The sequence below is a fragment of the Channa argus genome, chromosome 24 (genome assembly GCF_033026475.1).
Source record: "Channa argus isolate prfri chromosome 24, Channa argus male v1.0, whole genome shotgun sequence".
Lineage (NCBI taxonomy): Eukaryota > Metazoa > Chordata > Actinopteri > Anabantiformes > Channidae > Channa > Channa argus.
The window spans coordinates 991,964-1,014,431 of NC_090220.1; the positions used below are offsets into that span (position 1 = coordinate 991,964).

The window sequence follows — 22,468 nt, forward strand, 5'->3', positions numbered from 1 at the left end:
TCCTTATAAGATAAAATTAAAATAATTATTAAACTAGATAGGGTGGAAGAGTGTCTTTTAATTAAATGAAATTAAATGTAATTTTAAAAAAATTCTTCATTGCGTCACTGAACAGGGCCAATCAGCGCCATGGCAATATTGCTCCCCCCCCCTCCCCCCGCCCTCCTTGCGTGCCGTGCGTCCCACATCCATGGTGTCAACTAGTTGTTAGCTAGCAGTAGCTACCCTGTTAGCTAGCTTGTTGAATTATTTCAACATAGGCACAGTTTATGCCAAGAAATAATAGTCGTTCACCATGATAGAAGACCTCTGTTCCCATCGCACATGTGTTAACTTTTGATGCCAAAGAAGGCGAGTGACTCTTAGAAGACAATGCTAAGTTAAAGTGATAAACCATCGGGAACAAGAAGTGAAGCTACAGTTTTTGGACAGGCGATTTCCTTGCTCACCAGCATCCTGAGAAGGAAAGCTCCGAGATTTTGCAAGGACTGGATGCGGAAGGAGGATATGAGACAAGCTGGCTAGTTAATGCTAATTGTAAGCTAAACTTGGATCCATATCTTGAAAACATTTAGGTTACCTGTGAGCACTATTACCAGATCTATCAGGTTAAGCTAACATTAGCCAATGAACCCACTAACGTTCACATTGCGACCAGCGGTTACGCTAACTTCATGTTGTAGACTGGCTTTACATGTACCTTGCTAACGACAGAGACATTGCCCAGATTGAAATACAGATATATGCGGCCTAGCATTAGCCAGTAACAAGCGGCTACTAATCGTTAAACGTTTGTGAGACCGTTTATAGGGATGAGCCTCTACTGTCGATTATTTGATCACATTCTCCGGTAAGATGGAAGGCGTTGGTGGTTGAGCAGGTCGAATTGTACCGATAATGAATCCACATGTATATCGTTCGTTAGCTAGGCTAAATTGTCTGTTAGCTTGCTAATGTCAACCAAAAAACTTAATCTACCCGGCATAGCACTGGCCCGGACATGAAAATGGGGTATTTTAAGCCCTTTCGACCTACCTGAAGCTTTTCAGTTGCTATGGTTTGGTTAGAAGACTCTGACACCCACTGCCATGCACTGTTTGTCATTTTCACCTTAGCTTTTCAGTTAGAAGTACTGTACGCCACTACAGTAATAACTCATTATAATTATTACCGTGAACTCATGTACGTTTAATGTTTTACTCAAATTAAATGTAGTCTGTAGTCTTGTGATATTTTGCTGAATTTGACCAACTGGAAATCAAGAGGAAACTTGTTTCATAATGACTATGGAATTTAAGGAAGTGCTTAAAGTGACAAACAAGAAAAACACTTGAAGGTGCACAGCTGATAATTCAATGTGGATAGGATTCTGCTGCAGTAATTTTCCTAAATATATTTCAGATTTGTCAAGTATAATTTCCCAAATGGATTATTGCCTATTTTCTTCACTGAGCGCAATGTTTAAAATCTAACTTTGCCAATTTTGATCTTTCTGACAGATGAATGCTTTTGCACACATTCAGTGGGTTACCGATGTGCCAAAAAGTCACTCTTTTGATTTCCCAACAAGGATAGCCTAGAGTGTGCCGACATTGGTTCAGGGAGGGAGCACAAACTGGCACAAGAATATGCAAGGATGCTTGACCTCAGCTGAAGTATACATATACAAGACACTGAACTATTGTCCTTCATGAAACAGTCTTGGTTAACCTGCCCTCCCCAATGGAAGTGCCATCATAGACACAAGATATTGTGGCTGGAACTGCTGCACAGTTTTTGAGCTGCAGCTTTGGAGGAGGAAGCTAAGCTTTTGGTTGAACCTAAGGGTGGAGATGGGTTCCCAAGCTCTTCAAATATTGCGGCAGGGTGTGTGGGCTTCACTTACAGGAGGCTGGTATGTAGACCCGCATCAGAGCACATTCTCCAACTGCTTCCACCTCTACCTTTGGATTTTCCTCCTGGCCTTCCCCTTTCTACTGTACATGGTAAGCACATTTTCACAGCTGGTTGACTTAGGTTATCTAAATGAATGAACCATTAAATGCTAACTAATTCTTTTTTTGTCGTTTATGTTCTATTTAAGTGTTAAGCTTATCATTATTGTTATCTTGCCAATTTGTTTTGATTTACATAGCATGACAGTTGCACAAGGGATTTACACAATATGTAAATATATGTTGTTGACGCATCACACTAATGAGAAACCATAGCATTATCCCATGTCTGTGCTTAACAAAGCAAACTGCATGACAGAATGAGGTAGATTTAATGACAAAGTCTTGTTATAAATTAACCACCTTCTTTATAGTCAGACAGAAATGGGAATAGGTTTTAAACAAACACACCTTTCAATAGTAGTGAAAATGTAAGGGAATGTAACAAATTTTAGTTATCCATTTAGTTATGTATATTCCCAACTGACTGTGTGCGTAATGACCTAAAAAAAATCCCTTCTAGTTCAGTTCCATATAAAAGATTTTGATTTGTTTATAAAAAGAACACATTTATTTGCCCTCAACACTGCACGGCCTTCGTGTGTTGCCAATTAGACTCTTGAATGTCTAAATGTTGTGACCACATCTTATTTGAAATTCGTTACTAGCTGGCTGTTTTCAGATAATTCCCGGTGCTCATTCTTTGAAGTTGATTTCATTGTCTCATTTTTATATTTAGCCGTCAGCTGTTGTCATTGTTTTTTCACTCCCTCTCAGGCACTTCCCCCTAGCTTGGTGGTTGCAGGCGTGTACTCTGCTGTGGTGGCAGTCTTTTTCACAGCCATTAAGGTGGTGAACTACCGGCTTCATTCCATGTTTGACCTCGGGGAGATTGTAGAGAAAAAGCAGGCCTCACTTACAGCTATAGGTCCAAGGACAGAAGAGGGAGATGAATGTTCAGGTGTCCATGATAGTGGTCAGCAAAGGTAAGAAGTTAGACAGATTTTGAAAAAAACCTAGTATATCACAATGCTGTGAGATGCTAAGTCAGTTTTACATTACAAATGAACATGTAAGGGAATGTAACTTTTTCACAGGGATAGTCATGTTGGAGTAGAGATGACTGTGTTTAGGAAGGTCAACTCAACACCTCCGGTGCGCTGCAGCTCCCAGCACTCCCTGTTTGGATTAAACCAGGTGTCGGTGAGGATTGACACCATTTTTTTGTCTTCTTTACTGTTTTCTTAATTCTGCTTTTTAGAAAATGTTTAAGAATGTCCGTCATTTAAGTTCCCTTCCCAGTCTATTGGGCAAAGGTGTTAATGTGTTAATGTCTTTTAATGTTTTTGTACATGTATCAAAATAAGCAGTAACTGTGTGTTTGTTTTTATATTTTTGTTTTATTCTTCAGGAGTTCTTGCCCCAGCTGGAGGATACAGGGGGTCCTAAGGGTAAGTGTATTGTATTTAACTAGAAGTGACATATTAAACCACGTATAATGTAATACAATCCTATACACTGACTTCACACAATGAAATGTATGCCCCTAACCACTCAATGTTTTTGTTTTGTTCTTTTTGCCTCAGATATTAAAGAGTTAATGCAGGAACAAGGCAGCAATAATGTGATCGTTACATCAGCTCAGCGTGAGATCCTTCGCCAGAGTTCCCAGGACACCATTAGTAAGTCAGCACACTGTCTAATATAAAAATACAACAAATTCAGTCAGGAACCTAGTCTATAAGCAAAATTTCAACCTGATTTGCCTTTCCTACTAAACAGGGGCTCCTAGTGTGGTCCAGTCCTGCATTGCTGCTGCTCTGGGAGGTGATTTCCCAGCTTTCATGGGAGTATCTGGAGTTGCAGCTGGATTTGGAGAACCTGGAGACTGCCTGTCTATCCCCCCTTCACCCTCAAGTCAAGAAGATGGAGGTGATAAAGAACAATTGCAAGAATCACCAGAACAGCATAGCCCCAAGGACAATGGGTTAGGTGCTTATTCTCCCCTCGGCCCCTCTGCTGAATCTGAGAGCCTGGGAGACACTCCCCTTAGCCCACTTATAAAGAGCAGCTTAAGTGAGGAGCTGAGTGAAAATCTCCTGGGTTTGGGCCTTGACCCTGTGGCATTTGCACCTGGAACTGAGCATCCAGGCAGCCGCAGTGGTGTAGCACTAGCTGCGGGATCCACGGACAGCTGCTTCAGTGCAGGCGGAGCCACCACAGACCGTGAGACTCTCAGCACTGTTAGCAGTTACCGCAGTGAAAAAACTGATTCTACCCAGCTAGAAAGTCCTTCATGCACCCAGTCACGGGCTGCAGACGGTCAGGCATCTGCCTCAGCACCAGTGATAGGCTCTAACATCCCAAAGCCTATGGAGGATCCAGCAGGACAAGGTAGTAGTGATACCGACAACCTGTCAGACAGTGTGTTACTCCGCTCCCCATCCAAAGAGTTTTCCCTCAGCCAGGGGCTGGACAGGACACTTGTTGAAGGGGAGGATTTGGCCCCTGTACTGTCTGATATTGCACAGCACCCTCCTCTCCAGAACTCTTCTCCTTCAAGTAGTGGTCACTCAGAGGTTTGTGATTCAGACAGAAATGTTGCAGTTCCTCCTCTGCCCCCACCTCGGCAGGCCAATTCAGTGCCCTCAGGGCTGGCCCTGGGTCTAGTTTGTTCTGAGCCTGCTTTGCCCATATCTTCCACTCCCTTTTTACTGTCTGATCAGCCTTCTCTGCAAGTCCAGCAGGTTGTGCGCCCTAAAGACTTGAAGCTGCTGCGGGCCAGCGGCAGTAGTATGGGGCACAGGCCAGGACGAAGGAAAGCTCCACGAAGGCGGGCTGGAGCGGGAAGCAGTAGTTTTGACAGTGGCTCTTACAGACGTCATAACAATCATAGACAACACAGAGATTATATCCCAGTGCGCCGACTAGGCGCTAAGGCTTACAGTGAAAGTCTGTTTGAGGACTCCACTGACGAAGATGATGGTAGTGACATGAGTGCTGGTTCTAGCCTGGGCTCTCAGCGCCAGTACAGCTCAGACGATGATGACAATGATGATGACGACTCTAGTTCTTCTACCTCCTGCTACTCCCCGGACCTCGCTAACACTAGTGCTTCATCCCCATTGCCCCCTGCTGCTCAACTACCCACCCCAAGGGAAGGGGATTTACCTGAGACTGCAGGCCCCTCTCATTCTCGTGCTGCTCAGCGCTCTTCTAGCACAGCTAGTGCTAAGACTCACGCAAGAGTATTAAGTATGGATGGGGCAGGTGGAGGCCAGAGCAACACAGCAGCTCTACCTTCCACTCTGCTTACACTGCCCTCCACCTCCACGCCTGCACCTCGAACTCTCACCATCTCTAAGTCTGACCTAGAAGCTCGCACTATTCATACTGATGGCTTCACTGGAGCGCGTCATCATCATCATCATCATCCTCATCATCATCATCATCATAATCAACGGCTGGATTCTCTTGGAGGCTCTTGGACTGGCAACCAGATGAGCTGGAAGGCTGGAGAGTTAGTTGAAGAGGGAGCTGTGGGAGGAGGTAAGCTGATTTTCTTCCAGCTTTTGGAAAATTTGTAGGCAGAGTCTGGGGACGCAGCAAATATTTCAGACAATTGAGATAAATAACCAGTCTGGAGATTCTTAGGAATCAAAACAAGTTTTAGGACATTCCCAGATATTCACCTTAAATCATTCATTTGCATTTTAGTCCCCAAATAAACAGGTTTATTAACTAAGAAGTGTCTGAACCCCCCTGCCATCAAATTCAAAATGAGCTAATATTTTAAAATAAAATGTCTCAGTTTCAACATCTGATATGTTGTTTATGTTCTGAATAAATATGGGTTGATGAGATTTGCAAGTCATTGCATTCGGTTTTTATTTACGTTTTTACACATCTTTTTTTTGAATTGGGATTGTAAAACTCTCAGCCTTATTTATTCTGATTTAACACGAGAAGAAATTAGAAGAACGATTTTTAGAAATTTACAAACTACGTAACTTACTAAAGATATAAATGGTGCCAGCAGCTGGCTAGGAACAAACCTTGACAAGAATCTGATTTACAATCACTATACTTTCAATGTTAATCTGAGTCACGAACGTGAAACTAAGATTTGCTAACTTTAAATCAGTGCTAGATTTGTGTGCCTTGCATTTTGCAAACTATGAAATGAATAGAAAGGGAGAAGAATATTAGTCACTTCCTGTAACATGAGCCATGCAAAATTTTGGTGACAGTAGTGTGTGTTTTCACTTGAAGTAATGGTTATTACTTATGCTTTCAATATAAGTAATAACGCAGACCTTTAAAAAGTGAACTAAAGTAACTGAGGGCAAAAATTGCAAGTTAAGTAAACCAAACAAATAAAATATCCACAATGCAAAAAACATTTAGGGTTTCTGTCATATATAGTATCTGTACTTATTTAGTTAGTTGTCTTTGCCTTTATTTAGCTGACTTTGTGGTTTTTGTATTAAATCTCCTCAGCACACAGCTTATTGGAGACACCATGGTGCAAAGCACAAACTTTGTCTTGACCAGTCTTCTCAACTGTAAAAATCAGAGAACATCTGTTTGCTCCAGTATGGAGTTACGTTTGATTTTTGATACTTCTTAACACATCGGGAATTTGATTCCTTCATACTTGTCATCATGCTTGCAACAATTACAAATGATTAGAAATTGAGCTGTAAGCATTAGGCTCCCGTTTCTCCACCCAGCCAGTTCAAAAGAGATTCTCCACCTGTTTTATTTATTCTGGACATTGTCCTGCATGATGCATTAACAAAAGATATTATGCATATTAGACCAATTAATGCTTTATCAAAACTGGACTATTTCAATTTTGATCAAAGCTGTAAATATTGATGTTAGGATTTCCTGCAGTTTATTATAGGTTACACACTTTTACTAACAGTACAATTAATGAATATGCTTTGATGAAACAAATATTAAACTTAGGGTAATGTACCTGAACCTGTTACTTTTTGAGGTAGGCACTATTGTTGCTTATTCTTTCTAGCATCAGTGCTATTTTGTGGTTAATGTTGACTCAGGGATTGTCATGCCTGGATGATTTTAAAAGAAAGATAATTAATAGTTGCACAATATTAGCGACTTTAATGTAAACTTAATGTAAACTAATATACCTGACGACCCTTCTCCAGCCATAGATCCAGAGAGTGTGGGCAAACATGAGTCAGTCAGCAGTGTTAAAAGGACCCAGGCCATCCGAAGGAGACACAATGCTGGGAGCAACCCTACACCACCCCCTTCCACAATGGGATCCCCTCCCAGGTTTGTTAGCTAAGCAGCTCGGAGTAAAAGCCAAATTATACTTCTTCACCTATACACATAAACGTTGACGTGGACCAATGCAGAGAAGGGAATTATGGAATTATTACACCTCTCAAATCTCAATGTGTTGTACGAAGATGTGCACACGCTTATTAGATTTATATAACCGGACAGAAGAACGGAAAAGTAGAACAAGAAATATAAGCGTTCATTCCTGTCTCGATGTCAGTCTTTAGTGTATTCATTATGTTCACTGTGTTTTGATAAAAGGCTGTGCTTTTATTAAAATGCAACAGATTCCCACTTGAGTGTATTTCAACTTACATTTTATTACCATAAAGAAAAAATTACAAAAGGAAAATAAGAAAACGCTGGGTTTAATAGCATACTATTTTTATAGTACTTATATATGCATATACTAAGGGACACAAACTATTTGGTTAATGAAAAATGAAATAGTTGAACAATTTACCATTTGGTCTTTGACCACCAAATGACCACTTCTGGTATCGCTCAAAATATTCACAACAAAAGACAGGACATTGTAGTTCTCTATATCTATCAGAAGCAATGACGCAGAAAAGGTAACTCCAGAGGCTTTACATACTTTCTCTTGTACTTTCTATTGTAACTGTGTGCTCTCTACTGCTGTGAAAGTCACTTCAGTAGACCAAACCTCAGCAGTGCATCCTGCCAAGAGCCATTCCTGCAGGGGTCTGGAAAACGTTCATCAGGTCCGTTTAATCATCCACAAAATCCACGTTTACCTTTATGATTGCTTGGTGTTGTGAATTGTATAACACGCATATTAAATTTGTGATTGCGGATTGTTTCTTCATTTTCAGCAAATTAAGTCTTGTTAAACGTGATACAATCCCGTAGTAGACATGTACGTCTACCGTGCCAGTAAACAAGAAGCGTATCCGAGCATTGGTCGGCATCACCGTTTACTTGTATCAGTGGAGAAGCATAATTCTGGCTGAAAGGTTGTTGCTGACACCTTTTATCTGTGCTTTTATTTTCCCATCGGTAACAAATCTGCTTGGTTGAAGCTAAGATTATAGTATGATGGAAGAAAAGATTACTAATATTAGTTAAACTACTCTGTATTAGGAACATATCTTTGAGAGATGGCAATAAAGTGTATAGTTTTGTAACTTTTTTTGTACAAAATTGAAAAGCATGGTATTTTAAACTACCAAGGAGCATATCAGCAAGGATGACATTTAAAGCATATATAAGATACCATTCAACACATTTTGTGTCTATTGCCGTCTGTAGTCTCCAGGACCTCCAGCGAACTCGGACCTCCTCTCATTCGCGGACTCGCACACTTCCTTCAGCCCTACAGTTTGCCTCCTCGCTCCTACTGCCCCGCGGAGGCATCCATGAGGCCTCTACCTTTGATGACACATCAGAGGGTGCAGTGCACTATTTCTATGATGAGAGTGGTGAGTCAGTGGCCCTGACAGGTAATGGTGTGTGCACCCTATAATAAAATTAATTTAATACCAATTACATATTGGAACTGTAAACAGGTAACCCCCCACCCCCTTTATTTTTTTTATTTTTTCTTCCTGTTCTATCCTAGTCTGATCCTCTTCCTCCTGTGTTTGCAGGTTGTTCTGTTCTGCTACAATAACACACAGTAACCTTAATTAGTTGAACAAATAAAAATGATTCCCTGTTCAAGTTTTTTTCATTTCAGCCTTCCATTTGTTGTGTAACAGGAGTGAAGAGGTCCTACACTTTTGGACCTGCTGGAGGCGGTTATGAGGACCCAGTTCAGTAAGTTGGCATTTTAAGTGTCCAGTTGCTAATTTAAGATTATAAGAGGTAATTTTCTGTTTGTAAAAAAAATGAATGTCTAATGCGTAATACTATTAAAATGTTTTGCTTGCAGGGAAAGGGAGAGACAGTCCCAGTCCTCAAGCTTCACCTCCACTGAAGTCCAGGAAGGGGCACCAGTTCTGACTATGCTCCAACCCAGGCCTGTGGTATTACAGGGAATGCAGGTGCGCAGAGTGCCTCTGGAAATGCCTGAGGTTAGCAGCCTTTGATGTGTGATGTGGCAAATGGTCTTAGCTAGAATGTCATGTAAATAAATCAGGACTCTCTTTACCTCAGAGTACACAAATAGTTTTTAGACTTTTAAATTCGCCACTTCTTTCTCGCCCCGACCTAGTTTGATCTGGATCACGAGTCTCTACAGGAGTCCCAAGAAAATACTCTGATGATTGAGGAGAAAGCTAAACCCAAACAGTACTATCGCTTTTGGGTGCTGCCAGGGAAGTGGCTGAGGGTTCGGTATGATCGATTGGCACTTCTGGCCTTATTGGATAGGTAAGCTGGACTGTTTAACTGTTGGCAGGACTGAAGTGGAGGTGATGCCCATTTAGTTATCTTTGTGTTGTTAAAGCAAAACGATTTTTTGCCCTAAAATAAACAAAATGCAAATTGTGTCTAGATCCATGTCTTTGGTCTGATGGACACTTTACAAAAAACATAATTCTTTCCCATGCAGGTAGTCTAAATCTAAAAACTTTTAACATCAACTTATTAAGAGAAGATATTTTTAATTATTTATACCTTACAAGAAGACACTTAAGTATGGTGATTTACTCCTCAGCAGGACCTTGAGTTCATGTCACACTTATTACTAACTTATCACAATATATAATAAAGATTACTCCTGTAAATAAATGATTATTATTCCTGCAAGATACATTTTAACATTGTGGGTTGGATGTCGCTTGATGGTTGATTTTAATATTGTGTAGCACCATTGTTTTGCTAATTAAAAAAAAACTATTGCCAAGAATGTAATGCCCATATGTCTACTGTTTGCAGTTTATGCTAATTGTGTTTTTCAATATATTTATGATAATAATATATTGATAATAATATATATTTTTTGGATATTCTCTGGCCAGGAATCGCCGTGTGGGAGAGAATGTGTTTGCTGTGGTGCTGGCCAGTCTGGTGGCCTTCCTGGGGTTCCTACTTCTGCTCCAGGGTTTTTTCAGGGACATCTGGGTCTTCCAGTTCTGCCTGGTCATAGCCAGCTGCCAGTACTCTCTGCTGAAGGTACCTTACCTCTGGATTTCCGTAGCAATAGTCTTTTAATTTATTTAATTTTTACTCTTTTATTTGAAGTAGTCTTTGGGTTTTTTCCTGCTTTAAAATGAAGCAGAGCTGATGTTCTCCTCATATGCAAAAGCATTCACAGACATGTACTGAACTTTATATGATGTAAATACATTTTGTTTAGTCAGTTTCTTTTACAAAAAGGTATTTTAGTACAATGGAACAGTTAAAGTAAATACATTTACTTCTTTTAGGTTTGTTTGGTAAAGTCTAAAGCATGACAGCTTTAAATGTGATGTAGGCCCATTGAATGCAGTTTCAGTCCAGGCCTCAATAACTTTAAACTTTCCAATATTAGGCAGATGAAATTAACAAAAGCAACCACTCATGAAAATGTTTTTATGATTATTTTTTCTTACTTGCCACATCATGGCTGAATGAATATGGAACTGACCAAAACAAAAGTAGATTGAGTGTTAAGCCTAACTGGCCGTCACAACCTGCACCTGTAAACTAAACATGTGATTGTATGAATTTTTTGATCCGTTTCATCATTATCAAAGAAATGTGCTAAAGATGCTCAGAATATACTGTGAAAATAAAAAACATATACTTTATACAGTGGGCTACAAAGCAACAGATAATATAAAATGTTAATGGGAACTGCAGACAATGACTTACAACAGCAACTAAAATGTGAGCAGAAAGCTGCTAGCTAAACGTTTTAGCTTACTCAGGTGAAACCGAGGCACCTAATCACTCAAATCCATAAAAGCAAAAAAGACAACCTGAGCACCAACCGAGCTGTCACAAGAGAGTCGTGATGTAACATTTCCTTGTGCATTAACACAGCTGACTCTTGTACCTCACCACTGACACTTGGACAGGGATGCAGTAACACATGGTGGGCAAGTGATATTGGGGTCAATAATAAAAATTTGGATTTGAAGAAAAGATTATTTGAATTAATACTGGGAACAAAATGAAATTGGTTTTCTCTTGTTTTTTGTTGACTTTTTGCACCTATGTGTGACACATATTGAACTTATATTCCTACATCTGTGTTTTAGAGTGTACAACCAGATGCAGCGTCTCCCATGCACGTGAGTACTGGTTTCATCTCTATATGCTAGAATGTAACAAAAACTTAAAAAAACAAAAAAAAACAAATTGTTTGTAATTGTGACTTATTTTTTAGCTGTTTTTGTTTTTTTTTTAAACAGGGCCATAACTGGATCATTGTGTACAGTCGGCCGGTCTACTTCTGCTTGTGCTGTGTGATGATCTGGATATTTGATCTATCTGGATGCTTAGGAAGCCTGCAACCCTTGTCTCTCTATGGTGTCACCTTCTTTTCTGCACACTTCCTGCTGTGTGTCAGGGACGTGCTTATTGGTTAGTTTTTATAGATGACTCTCTCACTAAACTCCAACTAATATTGTTACCACACTTCAAGTGTGTCTATATTTGATGTTGATGTATTTGATTTTATGGGATTTATATAGTGTGATTGAACCCTTTTGTTTTCTTTTTTCTGTACCACAGTGTTTGCCTTGTGTTTCCCAGTCATTTTCCTGTTTGGGTTGCTACCTCAGGTCAATACTTTTGTGATGTGTCTGCTGGAGCAAATTGACATGCACATTTTTGGGGGAACTGGTAAGAAAATATCAACACAGACAGTTTAGTGATGTAATACCTCAGCCAATTAGGGGAGTGCTACAGTATTTTCCAGTTGCCAGCTTACAAACTGTACATGTCCACTTTTGTTAAGGTTCCTAGTGATCTTTTTCCTGTCTTTCCTCAGCCACTACCAGCCCCCTTTCATCTCTGTTCAGCCTCATACGCAGCATGTTGGTGGCTGCTCTACTATACGGATTTTGCCTCGGTGCTATTAACGTGAGTGGAACACACTCACTCACTGGACACTGTACGTGAAAATATAGTGTTATCTTGTGGGATTTCTGTGCTGACTAGTGATCAGGGTGCATTGTTTTCAATGTGGTTACATTAGGCGCCGTGGGGGGATGCCCATGTGCCAGTACTGTTCTCTGTGTTTTGTGGCCTACTCCTGGCCTTATCATACCACCTCAGCCGCCAAAGCAGTGATCCCACCATCTTGTGGTCAGTATATTGTTTTACATTGTCTACAAAAGCCTTAAATTGGATTGTAAACCTAGTTTTGACATCCTTAATAGATGCACATTAATATTATTTTAATTCCAATATTAACTAGTAGTTTCACATAACTACAGAATAGCATTGTATTCTAAGCACTAGCCTGAATGCTGATGTGAGGGCCTGTGACACACCAATGCAACATTAAAGAACTAAGGGCAACTAAGGACTTTGGGTTGCTTCACCTGGCCCAACAAGTAGCACTTTTTACAGTGTTTTGCCAAAGTTTTCATTGTTCCTTTTTTATTTTTTTTATGTATTTTATTACCACATACACCAGGTCGCTGGTCCGCTCCAAGTTATTCCCAGAACTGGAGAACCGAACTCCAGAAGAACCCCCTGTGGAGATCAAGGACCCTCTTCCTGAAAAGCTGCAGAACTCCGTGGTAATCATTCTTCTTTTTTCTTCACAGGTTGAAAGTATTGTTTTCATTAACTATATTCTGAAGCAAACCCTATGCCCTCTCACAATTTCACTGTAGAAAGAGATTCTCCATTCAGACCTGGTCATGTGTCCCCTTATGGCTGTGATAACCTTCGCCATAAGTGCTAGCACAGTTTTCATCGCTCTTCAAGTTAGTTAAACTAGAATTTATAATCCTATTCTTACAACATAATTCTCAGTGCATAAGTGACAAACCAATTTTAAATAAATCGTTCCCTTTTTGCCTTTGATCCACAGCCTGCTCTTAGCTTTGTCTTGTACATCCTGGCTGGAGCTGTAGGCTTCATCACACACTATCTTCTGCCTCAGCTCCGCAAACAGCTCCCATGGTTCTGCCTGGCTCACCCTGTGCTGCGCTCCAGAGAGTACAGTCAGTTTGAGGTCCGAGGTCAGTGTCCCTTTTGCTCTGTTTATGTGCACACTCATAAGGACAAAGCTGCATGTGTAAGAAAGTTGATACTGGAACCTTATACAGTAAGTACCCCCACTGAAGCAATCTGCACGGAGTAAATAGAAAAACAGTATGATCTGTAATTAAAGTGCTCCAATGTCTTCATAGAATGCAATAGCACTAAACTGTAATTTTAAACCGCTGTATATTTGACAGTTAGTGATTAAGAACTAGTAAGTCAACACTAGTACACAGGAGCAAAATATCACTTTGAGTTGATGCATTTCCAGTATTCATTAAGAGTTAGAAATATTATAAATAAATCACTATACCACGCGATGTCTAAACATCTTTAAGCATCGTAAAACTTGTTTTGAGGAGAAATCTAGCAATTCTTCGCACAGTGTTTTCCTTTCTCTCTGCCTCAGATGCTGCTCAGTTGATGTGGTTTGAGAAGCTGTATGCATGGCTTCAGTGTGTGGAGAAATATTTCATCTACCCAGCTGTAGTGCTCAACTCACTAACAACAGAAGCTCGAACTGTGGGCCAGAACCATAAAGAACTGGACATCTAGTAAGCCTTTTCCTCTTTCTGTCTCCAAATGATTTCATATCCGTACAGTACACGTCAGTTATGTGTGTTGTGACCGTAGAACATCAATTTAATCGGCATGTTGACATGCCCCAGTTTTGATATATCATTCATGTTGTGCTCAGAAAAATGTCTTCCCTCACTTGTTACTATTTATAACCTCTTCAACCCAATAGACTATCCACTGTAGACTGCTGAGCCAGCTGCTTAGATCTGGGTTCGGAGAGGCCATGTCATTCATGACTGTGGTTTTATCTGCATAAAGTAGTGTGTCACTGACTTCCTCTTTCCTGACCCCTCCAGCAGCCGAGCTCTCTTCATCTCAGTAGCAGGAATGAAGTTGTTGCGTTCATCCTTCTGCGCCCCGTCACAGCAGTATGTCATGCTGTGCTTCACCACGCTGTTCTTCCAGTTTGACTATCCACGCTTCTCTGAGACCTTCTTAATTGACTATTACTTTATGTCCATTCTCTTCAGCAAGGTTAGAGCACAGACCCATACATACATCCATTTTACTTAGTTTTTCTTTACAAGCTGTTTTTCTATAGTTGACAACTGTGACATTCTGTTTCTTTTTTTGTGTCATGCTTTTGTGTTTATGATGTGATGTTTATTTGGCCATTGACTTTTCAGATGTGGGACCTGTTGTACAAGCTGCGCTTCGTTTTGACTTACATTGCCCCCTGGCAGATCACCTGGGGCTCAGCTTTCCACGCCTTTGCTCAACCCTTTGCAGTGCCCCGTATCCTTAACGACAATAATAATAATAATACAATTCATATATTCCCACCTGCAGTACATTCTCATAGAGTACTACGCACAGCTGTAAATCTGACTAAGTCTTAGTATAAACTAAATTTTGTAATTAAATGCAGTTTGTTGGATACGACCACTATTTTGTTGATGAACTGTCCTTAACTTCCCTTACTTCAGATTCTGCTGTACTTTTTGTTCAGGCCATCTTTTCTGCTATCTTTTCCACCCCTCTCAATCCTGTCCTAGGCAGTGCTGTATTTGTGACCTCATACACTAGACCTGTAAAATTCTGGGAACGAGACTACAAGTATGATTTTGATAAAACTATTGGTGCAAGTGTGAAAAAAACGCTCCTGAACTCCCAGTATAGAGTATTTCTAATGCTTGTTTGTCATGTTTGTAGCACTAAGCGGGTCGATCACTCCAACACCAGACTTGCCACTCAGTTAGACCGCAACCCAGGTAATGCCACATTTTTCTTTCCCCATCTTATCATTTCTGGACTTGGACTTATTTATTTTTGCTCTGGAGCTATGGTGAAAAGTTTTTCCTTTCCTAAAGGTGCTGATGACAACAATCTGAATTCCATTTTCTACGAACACCTGACGCGCTCACTGCAGCACAGCTTGTGTGGAGACCTGCTGCTCGGTCGCTGGGGAAACTACAGCACCGGCGACTGCTTTATCCTTGCCTCAGACTATCTTAACGCTCTGGTGCACATCATTGAGATTGGCAATGGCCTGGTCACTTTCCAGCTGAGGGGTCTAGAGTTCAGAGGTGTGCAGCAGGGAGTGATTGGAGCTGACAGTGTTTGGAGTTCCTGAAATGAGCTCAATTTAAGTTGTTTGCCTGTTGGCTTCAATATGTCACTTTGTTATTTGTCAAGTGTTTTCACAGAATAGCATTTAGTCATAGAGATCAGGTAGTTGTTGCCCAGTCAGTAGTATTTGTATAAAATATACTGGGCACCATACGAGAATACTGCATACATATTAATTTTTCATTTAATAATTCTAACTGTATATTCTTTCATAGCAGCAGGTTTCTTTTGATGGTTGTCCACCACAAAGATAAATTCCCCTAAATCCCTAAATCAAAACTTATAAAATAGTTATTTTAGGATTAGTTATTTTGATTTTCATGCACTAACAGAGAACGTTTATAATGTTTAAATTGTGAAATGATAGAGAATTATTTAAATGTATGGTAATTGTTGACTTTGTCTAATGTATCTCACATTGCTATTGTACATATAGCTACAGACACTCGCTTGCTGTGGATCAACGTGTGTTGTTGCATGTCTCCAGGTACCTACTGTCAGCAGAGGGAGGTAGAGGCCATCACAGAAGGGGTGGAGGAGGATGAGGGCTGCTGCTGCTGTGAGCCTGGCCACCTCCCCCATATGCTTTCATTCAATGCTGCCTTCGGGCAGCGTTGGTTGGCATGGGAGGTGGCTGCCACCAAGTACGTACTGGAGGGCTACAGCATCAGCGACAACAATGCAGCGTCCATGCTGCAAGTTTTTGACCTTCGTAAGATTCTCATCACATACTATGTCAAGGTAAGCAGGTCCTTTTTGGTGTTGTTTTGTTTTTGTTTTTTTTGCTGTTTTTACATAATCGTTCTTGTAAAATCTTTTTATGATGATATTCTGTTTTTAGCTGCTGCTGTCTCACAATATAATAAGGTGAGTTTTTTTTTTTATTTGTATACAGAAATAATTAAGTTTCTGTATGTTCCCTTGGACAGAGCATCATCTACTATGTGAGTCGATCGTCAAAGCTGGAAGACTGGCTGACGAATGAGACAGTTCAGGAGGCTCTACGACCTTGTCTCAGTCCAAACTACGTGGACAGTGACCCCACCTTCAACCTGAACATTGATGAAGACTATGACCACAGGGCCTCTGGAATCACCTCCTCCTCATTTTGCATGGTTTACCTGGACTGGATTCAATATTGCAATAGCAGGCGTCAAACGGTTAGACTCTCCACAACGTTTACATCACCCACAAGTCTGAGTAGTTTCTGTTGTCTTTTTGTTTACAACTGCTTGGTGTTATATTCTGATCTTTCTGTCTACTATAAAATACAACCATACAAACATTACTCTGCAACTTATTAAATTATTCTGAACCTTTTAAAATTAAAGACCCAAATGAAGGGGTTCTGCATTTGTCTACATCTAATGATGAAATGTTGTGACAACTTGTATTTTCGGCCCTTTTTGACTTTTTATTTAGGTATTTTAAACGTGTGACATTTTAATAACCCCAAGTTGTGTCTTCAAATCTATTTTTACAAACGGCCCTGATCCCCCTCTGTCTACAAGCAAGCTGATTCACAAGTTATTAACATAAAATACATTGTTCATATACCTCTGATGGTTTCTGATTGTCTGAATGTGGGCTCTCCATCTTCAACAACAGCCAATGGGAACATTTTCTATTGAGTAATGATCATTCTGTTACACTGACTGAAGCTGTGCTGACCTACTGTAAATGTAAAAACACAGTAGTTATGAAGTGATTTCGATTTTAATGTTGATTGTTAAGGAAGAGAACATGCTGTGCAACGTCCTGTCTGGCTCTGTACCTGGTTGCAGCTTGAACTCAAACTTGAAAAATATTTGTACCATACATGTACAGTATTTGATCAATAATCTTAATTTCTCTGCTGTGTTGTAGCCGGTGACTTGTGAAAAAGATTCTCCACTTGTCAACCTTTGTTTTGGGCTGTGCATCCTGGGAAGAAGAGCCCTAGGAACAGCCTCTCACAGCATGTCTGCAAGGTAGACCCACTGTGCCAAACTACCACATCTTTTACTCTGCCCCCCTCACTCTATGTGCCAGCAAGAATTATAATTACTTAACTGATTTACAGCTTGGAGCCTTTTCTCTACGGCCTCCATGCACTTTTCAAAGGAGACTTCCGCATCACGTCTCCTAGGGATGAATGGGTGTTTGCAGATATGGACCTGCTGAATCGAGTTGTGGCACCAGGAGTGCGGATGTCCCTCAAATTGCATCAGGTAGCATTTCTTGTAGCAGAAGAAAACAAGCTCTGAGTTTAGAATAAAGATCTCAAGACCTCTGTTGATGCCAAACTTGTAATCTGTCTCTTCCAGGACCATTTTACATCTCCCGATGAGTATGAGGATCCTATGGTTCTGTATGATGCCATCACTGCTAATGAGGAGAAGATGTTAATATCACACGAGGGTGACCCTGTGTGGCGCAGCGCTATTCTAGCAAACATGCCTTCACTGCTGGCATTGCGCCACATTATGGATGATGGCAGCGACGAGTACAAGATTATCATGCTTAACAAGAGGTTCCTCAGCTTCAGAGTCATCAAGGTCACTATATATATATATTTTTTTTTTTTAAACACGTCTTCGTAATTGTTGTGATGATTTGTTTACTTGATTTTATTTTTCTGTAAGCTAAAGCTGTTTTTTCCAGCCTGGACCAGATTTTCAGGCAGCCTGCTCCTCAACTGTCTTTGTCCTCACCCCTACAGGTCAATAGAGAGTGCGTGCGTGGGTTGTGGGCTGGCCAACAGCAGGAGCTGGTTTTCCTGCGCAATCGTAACCCTGAGCGTGGCAGCATACAAAATGCCAAACAAGCCCTGAGAAATATGATTAACTCCTCGTGCGACCAGCCCATTGGCTACCCAATCTACGTGTCCCCTCTCACCACCTCATATGCTGGAGGGCACAGCCAGCTTCGGTCTGTGTGGGGAGGACCTGTCAGTCCACACAACATTTACACCTGGCTCATCAGTAGCTGGGACAGGTACATAAACACAACTCTGCACACAGGTCTGCCAGGGACATTGTGTTAGTGTAAACTTCTAATATGTGGCTCTGCAGGTTACAGAAGGGTTGTGGTGCTGGCTGTAACAGTGGAGGAAACATTGAGGACTCAGACTGTGGAGGTGGCTCTGCCTCCATCTCCACCAACCCAGCCATTCATACCACCCAGAGTACACCAGCCTCCAGTCTTCCCCAGCCACACATCACCACTGTCCAGCCCTCCATGGGTAAGACCAGAAACCAGTCACTCCTTCCATCTGTCTGCAGTTCTGCCTGCTAAACCACTAATACGTACTTAAGAGTATTAAAAAGAGACTCATAGATTACAAATAATTAAATGACTTGTCTCGCCCTGCAGGTACTGACAACCCTGTAGGTCCTACCCAGAACTGGCCTCACCACCCCCAGCCTCTTCCATTAACTCTGCTCAGCCAATCAGAGAGCAGAATGGAGACAGGACTGCTCACATCTCTGCAGCGTACATCTTCTATCCAGGGGTTGCTGGGCCAGCAGCTTTCCAGTTCCCAGCTCTCCTTCAGCAGCTCTGTGGCTCAACCTTCTCTTCCTGGCCCAGAGCGCTTCTGCCCGGTGAGCCTCCTGGAGACTTCGGGGCACAGAGCAGGCCAGCGGGCTGGCCTCACTCAAGGCAGCGGGCTACACTATGAGAGCCACTTCGGCAAATGGAGTTTTTCCAGCAAGAAGGGGTTTAATGGACCAGTTGTAGTGGACGGGGAAGGAGGAACAGTACAGACCATACGCACACAGGTGAGGATAGTGTCACCATTTTACTGTTTGCTTATGTTACTATAGTAAGTGTGACATCCAGGCCACAGGATAAAATGGTTGAAAAAACCTCTTACCTGTTCTGACCCTGAGTGAGCTAAAACGACATAATGCTTTGTCAGATCAGAATGAACATGTCACCACACCTGTGTGGATTACACTTCACTGAATTAGCTTTTGTTTTGGCCCTGATTTTCCTGCTTGAAGTTTTGTTTTGTTTTTTTAACATGTCGTGTCTTTTACAGCCTACTCCTCCTGCCCGGCTACAAGAGGCAAGTCCAACACAGGATCCTCTGGGAGCCACTCAGACGCTGGATCCAATCCTGCTCACTGACCCACTCACCCCACGAGATGAATCCACAGAGCTGCCTTTACTTGAGCACCTGCGTTGAGTGGGCACTAGGAGGCCCAGAGTGACCATTTTGGCAGTGAAAGCACACCACAGTCTAATCTGGACCGGGCCTATCAGACTCATTCCAGCCTTTAGGACTTATTCTCTCAACCCTTGTTTAAATAAGTCAATACAACAATTATTTGTAAAACCCTCTGGCCCACTGCAATACCGGATAAATGTGTTATATACACATCAACTTTTCTTTGTCAGCCAAATGAGGTTAAACATCTTTTCCCGTGCTGAGCTGATGGACGTCAAATCATCAAATTATTTCAACCAATGCCAGCCTTCGCCATGACTCATAAGGCCTGATAAGTCTCATAAGTCAATTCTAAACCCCCCTCGAAAAAAGAGCACTTGGTGTCTCTTTGGACAAAATTTGGACAAACAGTTGTGAAAGGCCAGTGCAATGAAAAGGGATATTTTGCTTGAGTAGTATTAATTTTTTTTACTGGAGAATAGAGGATTGCCTCTGACTTTCTCTCTCATCTGCAGCAGCAGGTTATTTTTTTTTATCCAATCAAAAGGAAAAGAAGAGAAGGATAAGTGGAAACTGTGAAAAGCCTTGTTTGTTTGTCAGTACACACAGACCAATTTCAAAATAGTCCACTTCTCTGCACATTACATATATTCAACAAGTTTAAAAAAAACACACATCCCACCGAAATTTTATTGGCATCATCCATGTCCTCTAGCTTATGTCCTGCAGAGGTGCCCAACAACATCAACCGTCAGCAGCTCTGTTTTGGAGCATGTTTCAGGGAAAAAGAAACTCCCTTAAATCCCAGCCAACATTTGGTGCTTTTCCCACTAGTTTACAGTCTCTTTAGGCCTGGACACGAGTCATGAATCTGATTATCAACACAGATGTGGGATGACTTCAGAAAGAGCTGGTAGACACGGATCAGGATCAAGCAGAGGCTTATTCTGTTCTGTGACAATTATAGTGAACAAAAACCAAAAAGAATTGGGAGTGTTTGGAAATGAAAACTGTATTTGTTTGGTTTTGGTAAGTAGAATATCCTTTGTTTTTACTTGAATCATTAAATCACAAGTTCCTCAGTGATGAAGGTGCACTGAGTTTGTTTTTGAAGATCAACATGATCAGATCCAGTCAGCTCATGACTTTCTCAATAGCAGGGACCCAGGCTGCTTTGTGTTGGGAGCTGTTTTCTTTGCCTGCAGTATGCCCCCTCCCGTTATTATACTACTGCTTCTGCATCTCCTGCTACTACTAATATACCCACTACTACACTGCTGTTTCTACGGTTAAATCCAGCGTTTTAGTTGGACAAATTTATAAATACTGAAAGCAAAGGTGGGATATTTATTTAATATTGTCTTACAGATGTCTTTAACGGGGTTTGTCTATATTGTGTGCCGATATCGATTTGGAAATCTGCCTTCTGTTGATTGTACACCCACTCCTTCCTCCATTGGGTTGATCTCATCACATTTGTATCATCTCACCAACAGCTGTCTTTTTGTTTTTGTTTTTTAAGTATGTAATGTAACTGGAAGTATTCCTGAGAAGTCACTTTAACTTGGTTTCTTTCCCTTTCTTGCACTCTATTTGGTCCACCACTGTGAAAAGCAGAACTAAACAGGGTTGAAGCAGATCAAGCGCCACAACAGAAGAACCTGACAGTCCGAACAAATTTGCAACCAAATCTTTCCATAGATTCTGTGCCCAGTTGTCAGCAGTGGTTGGTTCTGAAATACCCTTGTGCCATAGCATTAATTTACTAGTTTTCTCACAAGATAGTCACTTTGAAGTCGTGTTCCCCTGTTGGAAACTTGAACGGATGCCAGCATTCTCAGGGTCTATAACAGGAAGGAAATTGACTTCTGTAGAAGACTTTTAGTCTTTGGGTGGGGGGGACTTTAGTAACAAGTGTCATGGTTATATTACAAAAGATGCATCCTTAAGGTGTATAATTCCCTCTGAATTAAGTACTTACAGCAAAGTCACCTGTTTTTTTTTTATCCCTCATTCTTTGCAGCACATTTTACTTCCCCCCACTGTCAGTTAATTACATCTGAACAAGGAACCCAAACTTTACAAAACCTTTCTTCTTTTTTAAAATTTGTTTTAGCAGCCTTAAGATTTGTCAGTCTCAACTGTGAAGGAGCTACAACAGGTGTAAAGCCAATCACTACCCCTCAAAACTCCCTCAACTCAGGAAAAAGAGACTTTCTGATTATTAGTGCTGTTGTCTTTTTTTTCTTTCCTCCTCATTTATCTTGTATCCAAAGCAAAATGCAGTTATATTGTTTATTTTGTCTTTGCTGGGAGTGAGGAAAGCACAAGTTAATGGACAGACCTGGTTGTCAATAAAAAAAGGGATTCTGTAATCCCTGAAATTGTGTACAGCATGTTTCATACATAAATATATTTAAAATATAAATCTATTTTATTATTATTGGATTTTGGTTTCTTTTACATTCAAGACACTATGTTGAGGTTTAGGGGAGGGATGGGGAGAGCTGTGTGGAGAGAGGCACTCATTTAAATGTGCAGTTTGGGAAAAATTAATTAATTTCTTTTGCACACAATGTATCATAAACCATCCCACTTTGACTAGTTTGGTTATTTGGGGAGGAACTCTTTTATTTAAGTTGCTGTTCAATGTTCTGTACAGTTTTTTTATTTTATTTTTTTTCCTTCCTATTTAAATTAAAGATTTTTGTGTCCTTGTTTGCAAATCAACTGCTGTGAGTGATTTACTTTTCCATAACTCTACTTTATGTTGTCCAGTTCATTGTGTTTTTCTAAAGATGTGTTT

The 22,468-nt window shown here is 40.9% G+C and overlaps 1 protein-coding gene across 4 annotated transcripts; it reads left to right on the top strand.

Moving 5' to 3' along the window:
- Nucleotides 1–178: 178 nt before the first annotated feature.
- On the top strand, nucleotides 179–22,392 carry LOC137109150 (pecanex-like protein 3). Of its 4 annotated transcripts, none has more exons than XM_067494613.1 (36): nucleotides 179–537; nucleotides 1,500–1,985; nucleotides 2,712–2,920; nucleotides 3,032–3,137; nucleotides 3,346–3,385; nucleotides 3,521–3,616; nucleotides 3,717–5,483; nucleotides 7,115–7,244; nucleotides 8,526–8,695; nucleotides 8,975–9,032; nucleotides 9,148–9,289; nucleotides 9,430–9,587; nucleotides 10,178–10,331; nucleotides 11,402–11,434; nucleotides 11,555–11,726; nucleotides 11,877–11,987; nucleotides 12,136–12,227; nucleotides 12,343–12,452; nucleotides 12,787–12,892; nucleotides 12,989–13,081; nucleotides 13,189–13,339; nucleotides 13,771–13,915; nucleotides 14,237–14,414; nucleotides 14,567–14,675; nucleotides 14,867–14,996; nucleotides 15,093–15,151; nucleotides 15,251–15,466; nucleotides 15,997–16,250; nucleotides 16,439–16,669; nucleotides 17,376–17,479; nucleotides 17,572–17,719; nucleotides 17,816–18,046; nucleotides 18,211–18,485; nucleotides 18,563–18,732; nucleotides 18,864–19,270; nucleotides 19,534–22,392. In XM_067494613.1, exons 2-36 carry the CDS (start codon nucleotides 1,833–1,835, stop codon nucleotides 19,678–19,680), a joined length of 6,855 nt encoding a protein of 2,284 aa, XP_067350714.1. In that variant the 5' UTR covers nucleotides 179–537; nucleotides 1,500–1,832; the 3' UTR covers nucleotides 19,681–22,392. The 4 variants fall into 4 exon arrangements, with proteins under 4 accessions (XP_067350714.1, XP_067350717.1, XP_067350718.1 ...); XM_067494616.1 differs by having other exon boundaries at nucleotides 14,240–14,414; XM_067494617.1 differs by having other exon boundaries at nucleotides 9,148–9,259.
- The last annotated feature ends 76 nt before the right edge of the window (nucleotides 22,393–22,468 follow it).

Bases quoted from the DNA above. Each gene is read 5' to 3' on its own strand.
- LOC137109150 (XM_067494613.1), top strand. From the start codon at position 1,833: ATGGGTTCCCAAGCTCTTCAAATATTGCGGCAGGGTGTGTGGGCTTCA. The intron at 12,453-12,786 runs GTCAGTATATTG...CACATACACCAG, and splicing joins AGTGATCCCACCATCTTGTG to GTCGCTGGTCCGCTCCAAGT. The intron at 13,916-14,236 runs GTAAGCCTTTTC...TGACCCCTCCAG, and splicing joins CATAAAGAACTGGACATCTA to CAGCCGAGCTCTCTTCATCT.